Consider the following 16,259-nt stretch of genomic DNA (forward strand, 5'->3'; position numbering starts at 1 on the left):
TGGTGCATCCAGAGCACCTCCTGTTCGAGCCCCGTCGTCGCCTCTGGCAGTGCCCCACCAGTGGGGAATGGTGGGATGACATCATCCTAGGAGAGTGGGATGACGACCAGTGGGTCCACAACTTCCGGATGACTTGGGCCACCTTCATGGAGTTGTGCCATTGGCTGGCACCAGCACTTCGCCACCAGGACACCCGCACTCCCCCTGGAGAAACGAGTGGACATCTCTCTGCGGAAGCTGGCCACCCCAGACAGCAACCGCTCGGTTAGCCACCAATTCGGGGTGGGGAAGGCCACCATCGGGGTCATCCTCCTTGAGGTAAGGCACCTGGGGCCACACACCCACGGTGAGTTCCTGGGGAGGGAGATCCCAAGGTGTGGGGTCCTAGGGAGTGGGGTCCCTGGGAGGGGGGTCCCACAGAGGGGGTTCCCAGGGAGCAGGGCCCCGGGGAGTAGGGCCCCTATATGTTACCACACACTCACAGGCGCCTGTGCCCTCTACCCTACAGGTTGTCGTCGCCATCAACAGGATTCTCCTGCACCACCTGATCTGCCTTGGGGACGTGGACGCTGCCATGGCCGGCTTCCAACAGCTGGGATACCCCAACTGCATCAGTGCATTGGACAGCACCCACATCACCATCCAGGCCCCACCACACAGCCGGGGATGGTACCTCAACCGCAAGGGCTACCACTCTGTCATCCTCCAGGCCCTCATGGATGCTCGAGGACGTTTTACCAACATCTGTGGGGGCTGGCTGGGCAGGGCGCACGATGCCCACATCCTGCAGAACTTGTGGCTCGGCCACAGGATGGCAGAGGGCACCTACGTCCCCCCACAGGAGCTTCCGGTGGGGGACATGACCATGTCCCCGTGCATCGTCACGGATGCTGCCTACCCACTCCAGCCTGGCTAATGCACCCCAACACAGGATACACCAATGAGAGCCAGGACCTCTTCAATGCCCGCCTCAAACATGCCAGGAACACCGTGGAGCGGGCATTCGGCCATCTGAAGGCACATTTCAGGTGCCTCCTGATGCGCCTGGAGGTAGGCCTGCCCAGCATGCCTGCCGTCATGGGCACCTGTTGTGCACTGCACAACCGCGTGGAGAGCAAGCAGGAGCTCTTTGTGACACACTGGGCAGCCGAGGCCGTGCTGGACTGTGAGCAGCCAGGTGCAGTCCCGTGTCGTCAGCTGAACCGGGACAGGACGTGTGTGCAGGAGGCCCTCTGGGAGACCTCTGCCCAGGGGCCTCCCATGACCTGGCCCCGCTCACTCCATGCAACCCCCACCAGCCACTGGTTCTCACACCTGCCCCACCAGCACCACGCTTGCCATTCCCACCCGAGGCAGGACACATACACCATTAAATAAATTCAAGTGCTATGTTTGGAACAGAAATAATGTGTGACTATTTACGGGGCAGGGGAACTATTTACATGGGGGATGGGGGTGAACTATACGCATGGGGTCGGGGGTGAACTATGTACATGGGAAGGTGGAGGGGCCTCAATCCTCCATTGGAGTGGCTGGTTGGGAGCCACGACAGCCCCTGGAGCTGCGACCGCCCCAGGGCCGGGGACCATGGCAGGGCTGGGATGGGACAGGTGGAACAGGGAGGTAGGGCTGGACCAGGGTATCTAGGGGCTTGGACTCGTGGGGAAGGGGGTGGGGGGGAGCCATAGATGGGCAGGGCCGGGGTCATGTTGGCTGGGAGCAGAGCTGCAAGGGCCGGGGGGGCAGAAGGGACGTGGGGGGTGCTGGGGAACAGGGATGAGCTGGGGGGGGGGAGGGAGAGGCTGGGGCAGAAGGGCGGCAGGGAAGAAGGGGAGGCTGGGGCAGAGGGAGGTGGCGGGGAGGAGGAGGGTACCAGGGAGGAAGGGGGGGCTGGGGCAGAGGGAGGTGGCGGGGAGAGGAGGGTACCAGGGAGGAAGCGGGGGCTGGGGCAGAGGCAGGTGCTGTGGGAAAGGCCATCCATGGATCGGGCAGCTGGGTCAGGGTGTCTAAATTCCCGGCCATCTGGTCCCAGGCCACCTGCTCCATGGAGAGCCATTCCCGCAGCAAGTGGTTCTGCTCCCACCATGCAGCCAGGTGGGCTGCTGCCAGATCATCTGCCCAGTTGCAGTGGTGGGTCCACCCACCACGGCTCCCAGTCCATGGAGGTGTTGCCCCATCACCCTCTTCTGCTGCTGTGGGGCTCTCGGGCACGTCCAGGGGGCTGGAGTGGCTGGCAGATGCCGAGGCTGTGAAGACAAAGTGAGAGGATGGTGCCCCATCAGTCATGAGCCCAGGTACCATGGGCCAGCGGCCTTGTCCCCACCACCATCCTACCCTGCTTGTGTTGAGGGGCTCTGGGGTGGCCCGTCTTCTACGGGGTCCATCAACGCAGCTCCGTTAGAGTGGTTGCCCCAGCTCTCCCAGGCCTCTGACTCTCATGGAAGCCCATGGCCCCAAGGGGGCCCCACCTGGCAGCTATGATGGCCATCCCTGGGTCCCTGGCTCATGACCGTGTGCCCAGGCCTGTACTGGCTGCTTCAGGGACCACCCCCCCCCATGACCAGTGCACCCCACGCCCCGTCCTACCTGAGGGTTCCTTGGGTGGTTCAGGGGAGGCCTCAGAGTGCTCAGCCATACAGAGTGGTCCCTCACTCCCGCTGTCGCTGTCCCAGCAGGTACTTTGGGGCCTGCAGTGGGGGGGTGCATCGAGGGTCCTGGCTAGGGCTCCTCGCCCTGCCCCTCCGGCTCTGCCGCGCCCACAGTCTCTTCGAGTGGTGCAGCCTCCCTGGGTCCCAGCAGCTGGTGGAGCTCCCTGAAGTAGGGGCAGGTGGCCAGCGCTGCCCCCCGACTGTCTAGCTGAGACCCTTGCTCGGGCATAGCCCTGCCGCAGCACCTTCACTTTGGAGCGGATCTGGTTGGGGGTCCAGAGGGGGTGGCCCCTTGCGGCGAGGTTGCTAGCAAGGAGGGCGAAGGCGTCCGCGTTTCTCTTCCACCCCTCCATCTTGAGCAGGATGTCCTCCTCCCCGCAGAGACCCAGCAGGTGCAGGACTTCAGCTTCCAGCCAGAGGGCCCCCCTCCTCTTTGCGGGCTGCCCAGAGCTCTGGGAGCCCCGCTACCTGGACACCTTGGCTCCATGAGAATCCTGGGGGTCCTGGCTGCTGGCCATCGGTCTGGCCACAGTGGAGTGTCACTTTCTGGGGGTGCTAGGGAGTGTCGCCTGGCCACCTCATGCTCCTATGGCTGCCAGTACACACTCAGCTTCCTGCATGGGTTTTCTGTGTCCCCGCAGCTTTAAGGCACCCACAGCTGACAGCCATAGAGCTCTGGCTGCTGGTGGGAGGGACTGGCTCTGTGGAGGACATTTCATTTTGAAATGGCAGCCAGGGAGCGGTTACACACATTTAATTTCAAAATTAGCATTGAAATGAGGCGTTATTCCTAAAATGGGAGCGGAATAACCATTTCAAAATGAACGCCTCTTAATTTAGAAATTAATTTCGAAATAAGCAATTGCTGTGTAGCCGCTCTCCTGCTCATTTCAAAATTGCCCCTCCTTTTGAAAATTATTTTGAAATGAGCTGCAAGTGTGACCACAGCCGAGGAGTCATTCCCCGCACCCTTTATAGGCCAATTAATGCTCACAAAAGGGGTGGGAGGGGAGTTCCAGATGCAGAATGGAGGACCAAAACTAAAAAGTGGAGGGGCTGAGGCAATTCCCTGAGCATATAGAAATATATATGGCATTACCTGGACTGTACAATTATCTGCCACGTAATCCTGGCTATTTAAGAATAAAGTTTGAGCATAATCAAAAATGACATCCAGTGCCCCTGTCCTTCTGGCTTACCCAGGTAAATGTTCCACTAGCTGCTTTATGTAAACATTCTTCAGCATGCTCCACAACTACACCAAATGATCTGATAGAATGATAACCAAGATTATATAAAATTGTTCTTAAGGGATACTATTCATTTTCAAAAACATCAATTATACATCATCCAATGGCACTTTATGTTTGTTTAAATGTCATCACAGTTTTTTTTATTCCAAAAAAAATTATCAGATACATTTAAAACATGCTTCATTTACCCATTACTGACAACTGCCGTGTGCCCAAATCTGTTCACATCTCGATGCAGATTAGGTTTTGGTAAAATCTTCCATTCATCACAAGCTAAGAGACAAAAAGAAAGCATTCCTCTAATAAAGTGTCAAGAAACTTTTACAAAATACATTAAGTATGTAAATGCCAAGATTAAATCAAAGCCATATGGGCTATTTTTAGAGAAGAATAACATTTTGAAACATAACTTTTTTTTTTAAAATGCCTTAATTACCAATGCTAGTATATGGTAGTCACATGAAAACCAAACATTCTAAGATATACTAAAATACCTTTTATGATACACACATACTTAATACAATACTTAATTAAAATAATTTTACCTACATAACTCATTTTTCAAATGTCAGTGTAAAATGTAAAGAACTCCACAGCTAAAGTCACATCAATAAACTTTTCCACTGTTTGATATACTGCATGAACTTTAGCTTGATTATCCAGGCTCTTTTTTTTAAAGTGTAGTACATTGTCCTTAACTTTAAAGCCAAAGGTGTTGTTGAGAAGTAATATAAAAGCAATATATTGCAGCAATGTGGTCTGTTTCATTCTTTCAAGCACACTAACGGATATGAAATTTCATACACTGTTTCCTCGCAACTAGCCTCAGGAAAGTATACTTAAGTCACTAATACTTACCTATAAACAGAGGTGGGAGAGGTTAAACAAAGAATATCGGTAGGTGAGTAATTGTGAGATTTCAAAATATAGACCAAGGAATTAAAACCACTGAAAGTGCCTATTCAGTAATATGAGCAACCACAACAACTATCATCAGAAATATTGTATTAAATACAGAAGGCTTTTGAAAAGCACATAGGAACCCAACTATTTATTTGCTCTGAAGAAGTGGGTCTGTCCGACAAAAGCTCATCACCTAAGAAATTATTTTGTTAGTCTTTAAAGTGCTACTTGACCGCTTTTTTGTTCCAACTATTTAACAACGAGAAATACAAACTCTTTATAATGTTATAAAGATGAATTTTATAGGGGGAAATAGGATCATCATCAACAACCATGGGCTCAGCGCCCGTTGGTGTCCGATGATTCCCTCACAGTTGCCTTCCATCTTTCCCTGTCCAGTGCAGAGTGGCTTAGTTTCTGTAGACTACCTCTGCACCACAGAATCATAGAGCTGGAAGGGACCTCAGGACGTCATCTAGTCCAATCCTCTGCTTCAAGCAGGATCAACCCCAACTAAGTCATCCCAGCCAGGACCTTGTCAAGCCAGGACTTAAAAACCTCAAGGGATGGAAAATCCACCACCTCTCTAGGCAACACACTCCAGTGCTTCATCACCTTCGTGGTGAAATAGTTTTTCCTAATATCCAACCAACCCCTCTCCTTCTGTAACTTCAGACCATTGCTTCTGCTATCTGACAGTACTGAGACACAGTTTCTCACCATCCTCTTTAGAGATCCCCTTCAGTAAGTTGAAGGCTGCTATTAAATCTCCCCTTAGTCTCCTCTTCTGTAAAATAAATAAGCCCAAATCCCTCAGCCTCTCCTCATAGGTCATGTACTCCAACCCCTTAATCATTTTTGCTGCTCTCCGCTGAACCTGCTCCAGCACATCCACATCCTTTCTTATACTGGGGGGCCCAAAACTAGACACAATATTCCAGATGTGGCCTCACCAGTGCCAAGTAGAGGGGAACAAACACTTCTCTAGATCTGCTTGAAATGCTCCTCCTAATGCACCCTAATATGCCGTTAGCCTTCTTGGCTACAAGGGCACACTGTTTACTCATACCCAGCCTTTCATATACCATAATCCCTAGATCCCTTTCCACCGTACTCCTGCTTAGCCACTCGGTCCCCAACCTATAACAATGCCTGGGAGTCTTCCGTCCCAAGTGCAAGACTCTACACTTCTTGTTGAACCGCATCAGGTTTCTTTTGGCCCAATCCTCCAATTTATCCAGGTCACTGTGGATCCTATTTCTACTCTCCAACGTATCTGCCTCTTCCCCTAGCTTTGTGTCATCTGCAAACTTGCTGAGGATGCAATCCAGTCCCTCATCCAGGTCATTAATAAAGATGTTGAACAACAACAGCCCCAGAACCGAGCCTTGTGGCACTCTGCTTGAAACCGATCACCATTCAGATCATTGAGCCACTGACCACTACCCATTGGGCCCAACTATCAAGACAGCTTTCTCTCCATCTTAGAGACCATGGATCCAATCCACACTTCCTTAATTTATGGGCAAGGATGTTGTGGGAGACTGTATCAAAAGCTTTGCTAATGTCAAGGTATATCACATCCACTGGCTTCCCAATGTCCACAGAGCACCAATCAACTATATCTACCATTTCTCTGTGGAGTCTGCCTCTGCTATTCGAACAGTCCATTATGCCAAATACCAGGGTCTTGAATTTTCATTTATCATTCACTCTGCAGATATGCCCGAATAGGTGTAACTTCAGTTGTATAGCCTTCTGCCTTTCGGCTGTATCTTCCTATATAACTCCTCACTGGTGACCTTCTGCACCCATCCTATTCTCAGGATCTTTCTATACCAACACTTTTTAAATGCCAATATCCTTTTGTTTGAATTTTTCATTATCACCTATGTCTCACATCCATACAACATGCTGCTGAATAGACACATTTTCAAGACTCTTAGCTTCATTCCTAAACTGGATGTAGCTAATTAGGTATAATTGCTAATGATAATCAAAAGGAGATTAGCTCTTCACACCAGACTGAAAAAACCCAAGAACTGGTTTTCAGAAGGTGGGTCAACTGATAAAGAAGAGGCAGATTTATTAAAGTAACTATTAGTTTGTAGTGATAAGAAGTGTACTAAACATTTTACACAAATGAGAAAAGTCAATTTCACTGAAAAATTTATAACCTAAAGAGACCACATAGAGAAGGTTGGGAAATTATGGTACACTTTCATTTTCATATAGTTTATAATTACAAAAAATTTATGCTACCTTCCTTAAGGGGAAATGCATCCAGAATAATGGAGGAGATACCAGGATTGAAGAAAGTCATGATTACTTGTCACTCTTGAATCAATATGATTTCAGGCTGTGCAGTCTGAAAAATATTTGATTAACAAAAGGGCGAAGTCAAAAAGGAAGAAGGTGTTGCCTTATATATTTAAAATGTATACGCTCGGATTGAGGAGGAGATGGACATAGGAAACGGATGTGTTGAGAGTCTCTGGGTTAGGCTAAAAGGGGTAAAAAACAAGGGTGATGTCCTGCTAGAAGTCTACTACAGTCCACCTACCCAGGTAGAACAGGTGGACGAGGCTCAAATAAAGAGGTGCATGATCTCAGGATGAAAAAGGAATCATATAAAAAAAGGAAAGTAGGACAAATTACACAAGGATGAATATAGGCTAACACCACAGAAATGCAGGTGCAAGATTAGAAAGGCAAAGGCACAAAATGAGCTCATACTAGCTAGAGGCGTAAAAAAAAACAAGAAGACTTTTTATAAATACATTAGAAGCAAGAGAAAGACCAAGGACTGGGTAGGCCCATTGCTCAGTGAGGAGGAAGAAACAGTAACAGGAAACTTAGAAATAGCAGAAATGTTTAATGACTTCTCTGTTTTGGTCTTCAACGAGAAGTCTGAAGAAGAATTGCCTAACATAGTGAATGCTAGTGGGAGATGGGTAGGTGTAGAAGATAGAATACATAAAGAACAAGTTAAAGATCACTTAGAAAAAAGTTAGATGTCTTCAAGTCAACAGGGCCTGACGAAATGCATCCTAGCATAGTAAAGGAGCTAATAGATGAGGAACCTGAGCCTTTAGCTGTCATCTTTGGAAAATCATGGGAGACAGGAGAGATTCCAGAAGACTGGAAATGGGCAAATACAGTGCCCATCTATGAAAAGGGGAATAAGAACAATGCAGGAAACTCCAGACAAGTCAGTTTAACTTCTGTGCCAGGAAAGATAATGGAGCAAATAATTAAGGAAATCATCTGCAAACACTTGGAAGGTGGTAAGGTGATAAGGAATAGCCAGCATGGATTTGTAAAGAACAAATCATGTCAAACCAATCTGATAGCTTTCTTTGACAGGATAATGAGCTTTGTGGATAAGGGAGAAGCGGTGGATGTGGTATACCTAGACTTTAGTAAGACATCTGATACAGTCTCGCATGATATTCTTATCAATAAACTAGGCAAATACAACTCAGATGGGGCTACTAAAAGGTGAGTGCAAAACTGGCTGGATAACCATACTCAGAGAGTAGTTCTTAATGGTTCTCAATCCTGCTGGAAATGTATAACAAGTGGGGTTCCTCTGGGGTCTGTTTTGGGGCCGGTTCTGTTCAATACCTTCATCAGCAATTTAGATATTCGCATAGAAAGTACGCTTATTAAGTTTGCAGATGATACCAAACTAGGAGGGGTTGCAACTGCTTTGGAGGACTGGGTCAAAATTCAATATGATCTGGATAAATTGGAGAAATGGTTTGAGGTAAACAGGATGAGTTTAATAAAGACAAATACAAAGTGCTCCACTTAGGAAGGACCAATCAGTTCCACACATACAGAATGGGAAGTGACTGTCTAGGAAGGAGTATGGTAGAAAGGGATCAAGGAGTTATAGGGAACCACAAGCTAAATACAAGTCAAAAGTGTGATGCTGTTGCAAAAAAAAAAGCAAACAGGATTCTGAGATGTATTAACAGATGGTGTTGTGAGCAAGACATGAGAAGTCATTCTTCTGCTCTACTCTGCACTGGTTAGGCCTCAGTTGGAGTACTGTGTGCAGTTCCGGGCACTGCATTTCAAGAAAGATGTGGAGAAATTGGAGAAGGTCCAAAAAAGAGCAACAAGAATGATCAAAGGTCTAGAGAACATGACCTGTAAAGACAGGCTGAAAGAATTGGGCTTGTTTAGTTTTGAAAAGAGACGATTGAGGGGGGACATGATAGCAGTGTTCAGGTATCTAAAAGGGTGTCATAAGAAGGAGGGAGAAAACTTGTTCTTTTTGGCCTCTAAGGACAGAACAAGAGGTAATGGGCTTAAACTGCGGCAAGGGAGGTTTAGTTTGGACATTAGGAAAAAGTCCCTAACTGTTGGGGTGGTCAAACACTGGAATAAATTGCCTAGGGAGGTTATGGAATCTCCATCTCTGGAACTATTTAAGAACAGGTTAGATAAATGTCTATCAGGGATGGTCTAAACAGTACTTGATCCTGCCATGGGGGCAGGAGGCTGAATTCGATGATTTCTCAAGGTCCCTTCCAGTTGTAGTGTTCCATGATCCTAAGATTCTGAGTTGAAAATCAGATGACAATCAACTTACAAATATGAAAAGACAAGCAAGTAAAGCAAATTCTTTCATATAAAAGTTCATTATGCAAACCAACATATCCCACAATCTTTCTGCTTCTTTAATGTCCTTCCCCGATAACAAGGATCCCATGCGTACATTAATATACCTCTTCTCCACATCAGCACAACTACTCGTGATTTTCATTACTAAAGTTCAGTAGTATGTTCTGGGGAGATGTTGTCCTGTAGCTGTTCTTGAAACATTTTTTAACAAAACAGATCACAGAAGAGGAGGTTATTTACTTTGTATGGTTATTTGAGTTCTTCAAGATTTTTGTCTCTAGAGATGTGCCTGTGACCCTTTCACCTTCAGCCAGAGATTTTAGGCAGCTGTGCTCATTTCATCTGCACGTGCACTCGAGGTATCCTCATGCCCTGTACCAAGAGTGCATAGGAAGTTGATGGACAGACTTTAAGTTCCTTCTGTCCCGCAAAGTCCCATGGAGATGAGACTCCAAAGCAGAAAAGGAGAGTGAGGTAGTAGAGCACACAGAGAGAAACATCTGAAAGACTCCAGTTACAGCACAAGATAAGTATTGGAGGGGTAGCCGTGTTAGTCTGGATCTGTAACAGCAACGAAGGGTCCTGTGGCACCTTACAGACTAACAGAAAAGTTTTGAGCATGAGCTTTCGTGAGCACAGACTCACAGACCAGCATCTGATGAAGTGAGTCTGTGCTCACGAAAGCTCAAGCTCAAAACTTTTCTGTTAGTCTATAAGGTGCCACAGGACCCTTCGTTGCTAGCACAAGATAAGTAACCTGTCCTTCTCTGACTAATATCCCTATGGGTCAGGGTTGGCAACCTGCAGCTCCAGAGCTGCATGCGGCTATTTAAGCAGTCATCTGTGACTCCAAATGCTGACTCCTCTGCACTCCAGACACTGGAATGACCCTGCTGTACCACCACTGGAACAATAGCTTACATCTCCAGCGTAGCCAGTCCTCGACTCCCCCTCCTCCTCCTCTCACAGCTGGCCTGGCCAAGGCTCAGCAGAGCGTGGGTGTTGCCAGCACTCTACTCATTCTCCTGCTCCTCTCACATCTGGGCAGGGTAGCTTAGGGCGCGGCCGGACCTACTGCTGTGCTTGTGTGCTTTGGCACAACTCTCCCTGTGGGTTCTGGATCCTGTCTGGGCACAAGTGGAGCATATTGTGGCAGGCTGAGATGGACAGGTATGGAGCAGTCTGAGTATCTCCCCCCAACTCAGTTTCAAAATGGGGATTCTCAAATGGTGCTGACTGACATCTGAAAAGAGAAATTTTTTCATGAACAACCACCTATCCTTGAATGTGTGAAAAGATAACATCTCTTTGGCAGAGTCATGAATTGCTTACATGGAAAAATAATATTAGGAATGTGTTTAATGTATTTTAATTGTCTTTGAATGGGATTCAGTAATTGGAAATAAAATAACAGGAATAAATGGGTAAATGCCGTAATGGGATGCAATAAAGAAGTTAGAGACTAGGAGAAAATTAGCAACATGCTTTAAACACAGACATTTTATAAGCAAATAGAAATGTAAGATCATGAGCTGTTATTTCTATACAAATGCAAAGAGTGCTCATTGGACCCATCTACACTAGCCTCCTCCTTTTGGAAGGGGCACAGTAGCGAGTGAGTTGGGAAGATGCTAATGAGGCACTTCCATGAATATGCAGCACCTCATTAGTATAATGGCAGCCACGCGCGATTCGAAAGTGGTGCTTTCAAATTGCATGCTGTCAGTGTAGACAGGGGCCTTTCAAAAGGATTCACTGGACTTTGAAAGCCCCTTCTTCCTAAAACCAAACAGAAAGAAGGGGCTTTCAAAATCCAGGGGGGGCTTTTCGAAAGACCCCTGTCTAGATGGGTGGTGCTCAATTTGGTGCCCATTATGTTACCATATTCCCAACTTGCGCATTACCATGCCCCTTCCGAAAGGAAGAGCTTGTGTAGACACAGACATTGTAAACAGGATTACAATACTGCATGCTTCTAAACTGACCCACTTTAATTGGATTCCCAATTAATTTCTTGTACTCATTGCCACTAGACAGGACTGATCTTGGAACTTACTGGCACTCAGAAAAGGGATAATGAGGACTGGATAATGAGGATATCCAGAATTACATTATATCCTTTCTGTACAAGAGACATAATGTAACTGTATAAAATGCTCAAGTTTCAGGTCATATCAGAAGTCAATCTCTAGATGACTGAATTTAGGAAGAAGCTTCTTTACGGTCAGGTTAGTCCATAACTGTTCAGAATGATTTTTTTTTCTACCTTCCTCTGCAGCATTGTCAGAAACAACCTGTTGGGCTTAATGGATCAGAGATTTGATCTAAAATGGCTATCCCCAGGAAATTAAAAAAAAAAATAATGGTATCGAGGTTGGGCAGGGAAATGACAAATCATTGTGGAAGTGCTATTCTTAGAATGGGGATTACAAAAAGTATGGTTTGATATTATTTATTAAGGACTATCTCTCATTCACGTGCATTGCAGCTCTTGAAGTATTGATTTTGTAATTGAATTTGAAAAAATGGCTCTTCTCCCTACTTTGGTTGCAGACCCCTGCTATGGGTGATCCATTTAAAATATTATCCATCAAGATTAGGAAGTAAGAGTGCTTTTTAATTTATATCATTTAAATTTTTGCTTGTGGAAAAGCATGAGGTCAGAACAACATTTAATTACAGTACAGTATATACCAAGACTCAAAAACCGAACTGCTCGCACAAAATGCCAACATCACATACCATCGTATGAAAAGTACCTATCCTTAATTCAAACTCTAGTTCTCAAACTGTATTTTTCTTTGTGTTTCTGAAAATTTCAATTATAATCAATAGAAATATTTTTCACCAATTTGTGTGTGTATGCAGGCACACACAGCAAATTTTACATTTTTCTGCATTTTACCAATAAAATTTAATACTTCCAAGCCTAACTATAAAGCATGAATGGGATAACTAGGTAAATAAGCAGCAGTGGTAGATGCTCTGTCTTAGCCAAAAATGGCTGACCTGGAACTGCGGGCAGTTCATCCATCACAACCTATGCACCCTCAATACAGGTCATGAAGAGCATGAGGAAGCTCTTGCTCAAACCAAACAGGCACTGTTCCTAAAAATCTCTAATACAAGATACAAGGGGCACATGTGCACCTGAAACAAACAGAGCAGCCACAGGTACATTATTTGAAGAACTGCCTCTTCTAACACTAGGCTAATAATGCATCACTTTTGATCTCATGTGTCAAAGCAAGGTGAGGATGATATTAAATTCAAAGATGTTTTTATCCCCTATCCCCGTAGAACAGCATTATTGAATGAAGTAATGGAATTTAAATTACACAGGAGCTTCAGGCAGAAGCATATTTACTGGAAAATAAAAGTGATGGACAATTATGAATTCAATTTTATTTCAGGAACAATTTTTCATTTGAACAATACAAAGCAGGCATATTTTATCCTTAGTCTCCCAGCAATATCTTTCAGTTATACTGTATACTTTCAGTTATACTGTAAATTCAAGCTACTTCAGCTACAATTCAGTGCATGCTAGAAATGGTTTGTTTGATTACATGGGAACATTTATGTATTTGGTGACAGAAGAAAAATATTTAAAATAAAAATCACATAGCATTAAACTATCATCTGATCTAGAAAAAAATCAGAGTGATTTCTGTATGTATTTTTATAACAAAAGCTGATATTTAACATTGAAGGAAGACCATAAAACCATTATTAAAAGCTGGTTTTAAGATAAGAAACCTTTGCAGACTGGAGATATAAAAATTCCTAACTTGCCGATGTTATTTGTCAAACTGGCAGGTCTTTTCAGTAGAGTAAAGTGAAAAAATGGTACACATAGTCTTTCCTCTTATCTCTTCTAGCCTTCTCAAAAACTACTGAACACTGAAGAGAGCATTGTGCTAGAAAAATATTTTTGCTGAGCTTTAAACTCCTGAATCGGAGTTCTCTGTACAGTAGAGATTAGTTCACAGGAAATGCAGGAGTTGTCACGTGATTATATACTTGGTACAAAATCTAATTGGTTGCTATTTAAATTTTGTCTTGCTTACTGAAAAGTTTCTGAATGTTTAAGACTTCCCATAACATGTAGTTATTTATTCCTGTTCTCTTCTCAAACACTATTGTTATGATTTCATATAACAAATTAGGTCCAGCATATAGGTGCTCTTGTGAGGCTCCGGACAAGCACAACTCTATTGGTTAAAACAGGTCACACACCTAACTGATAGAAGTTGTACTAGTACAACATTCAAGTAAACACAAGGCTTAAAATCAATCAGCGCAGACTTGCTAAAGACTTGTTGGAATGGAAAATCTGCATACTGGACTAGAGATGGAAAAGTCATCCCAGCTCTGTATCATAGACTCCTTTTGTATTAACAAACATCTTAGGGATAAAATTAAACCCACCTGTTAAAAGTACATTTTAAAGTGTGGAAAGATCTGTAATATTTGCACCAAAAATCTGCCCAGTTTTTAATAATCATTTAAATAGTAGGCCAAATTCTCAGTTGATTTAGCTCCATTAACTTCAAGACTGACAAAGTCAATTGGAATGTTCCAATTTATACAGCCCGAGAATGTGAGCCATTATATCCAATTCATATTTTAAATTGATGAAAATCTAGGGGCATCAAATACTTTGATGTCTTTCGAGCACACTCATATAAACAACTACATTTTGCTTTTAATCTTTCCTGTAACCACTATTTTGAACATTTTACAAAGTTAAGAACCTAGAATAAGACTGACTTTTGTAAATTCAATAATTTACTCAAGTTACTAACAAATTTTATACTGTATTTTGCTGAAGAATATTAAATGAGTTAGACAGCCATTTCACAGTAAAAATCAGAAAGTATCTGGGGAAAACTGTAGGCAGAGAAATGAAAATGGCAAAAGTTATTCTGAAAATATTGCTAAGATAATAATATTAAAAATAAAAATCAATGAAACATTATATGAAAGTTTCCATAAAATATAATAAGGATTGTGTTTGTGGCTGGGGCAGATCCCTTATGTACCTTAATCTCTACTGCATGTTGTAGAAATGTTAGATTATCATTGATTTTTTGAATGGAAGCATAAATGACCCTCCAGATCTCAATTTCAAGGCACAAGTACATGATAAATATTCCAAGCATTATTTAAATCAAAATGGGAAATACGACCCAGATCTGTTATTGGCAGAGATGTTTAATATGAAATCCCATATATATATATTCCATATTTTTCTTTCAATGTTGTATATCCCTCACTACAAGAAAGGAGACATGCCTATTTATTCATCTGTAACTCAATATATGATATCTCAAGCCCAGTAAATAAATGATGTGCTATTTACATAACATTTTTTTAATTATATATACACTACCTACGACATTTATGAGCAGATCCACAGTACTTAAATTATCTTTGCTGGAAAAACAATTGCACAAAAAATTATGTCGTCTTGAATTTCTAAAGGCTCAGATCACTCTCCATATGAACTTTCCCAAGCAAAGCAACATAGCCTGTCAGGTTTTTTTGGAAATTGTTTACAACTCTGCTTTGATACTGAGATTCATATATTATGGGGGTTTTAAGGAAATCTGAGATTAATACTGAGATTGATATTAATACTTACATGTTAGAGTCATTAAAGAAGAAGGAAATTAAGTAATATTGGTCCTTTTGAATAAAACAGTGTGTCAGGATCTAATTTTCTTAAATAGATAAATTAATTTCTATAATACGTCAACAATAAATTGTTCCTCAATTAAAAAGTATTAAAAAAACTTTTCAACTGTTTTTATAATTTTCCTCAGTTGTGAAAAATGTGTTCTGAAATAGTTAGAGTTTTATGAACAATGATAGATCCACTTATATATTCTACTTGTATGATTTCTGTACTAAGCCTACACAAGTTATTTTGGAAACCCCAAGACAGGTGATAACTGGAGACCACAAAATTTATTTTTAATAGAGGCAATACCATAGGTATATGCTGTATATCTACAACATGATTAAAAAAAACTGAATAGTGATTTCAAAGCTCCATATAAACATATCTAATTTCTGTGCAAAAGTACAAGGTAAACATGCTACCTCTGCCCATGATTGTTGCACAAGTATTATGCAACAATTGGAAAATATAATGCTCTGTTTCAGAGACTGCAAAACAAAGCACAATACTTTGGAGTGCCTTTACTTTTTCCTCATAATCATCACCATCGTGAACACCAACTACCATGGGCTCAGCGCCTGTTGGTTTTTGACACCTGCCTCACTATTTCCTTCCATCTTTTCCTGTACAGTGCAGAGTCGCTTAGTTTCTGTAGACTAGCTCCACACCAATCTAACCATTCTTTGTGGGGCCTGCCTCTCCTGTTCAAGATGTCCATTATAGTGAATACCAGGGTCTTGACTTTTCATTCGTCATTCATTCTGCAGATATGCCCAAATATCTGTAGCTTCCATTGCATAACCTTCTGCAGGAGATTCTCTTTAGGCTGTTTCTTCCTACATAATTCCTCGTTGATGACCTTCTTCATCCATCTTATTCTCGGGAACTTTATATAACATCTCCTCTTGAATGCCAATATCTTTCTCTTCGTATCTTTCGTTATCACCCATGTCTCACATCCATACAATATGCTGCTGAATACACATTTTCAAGACTTTCAGCTTAATTCCTAAGTTAATCGCTTTGGTTTTCCAGATCTTATCCATCACCTTCAAACTCGCTACTGTCTTCTTATAGTCTAGGTCATATGTTATACTGCTCCCCAGATACATGAACTTCTCTACGTTCTCCAGT

General features: G+C 43.4%; 1 protein-coding gene across 4 annotated transcripts in view; it reads right to left on the reverse strand.

Annotated features, from left to right (window-relative positions):
• Window positions 1-16,259, reverse strand: part of ATRNL1 (attractin like 1) — a 1,060,182-nt gene that overhangs the window by 834,544 nt on the left and 209,379 nt on the right. For all 4 annotated transcript variants that reach the window (XM_074999076.1, XM_074999077.1, XM_074999078.1 and 1 more), the window contains exon 12: window positions 4,090-4,174. In XM_074999076.1, the coding sequence (XP_074855177.1) occupies window positions 4,090-4,174 (85 nt within the window). The remainder of the gene's footprint in view (window positions 1-4,089; window positions 4,175-16,259) is intronic.

The sequence above is a fragment of the Carettochelys insculpta genome, chromosome 7, assembly GCF_033958435.1.
Source record: "Carettochelys insculpta isolate YL-2023 chromosome 7, ASM3395843v1, whole genome shotgun sequence".
Taxonomy (NCBI): Eukaryota; Metazoa; Chordata; order Testudines; family Carettochelyidae; genus Carettochelys; species Carettochelys insculpta.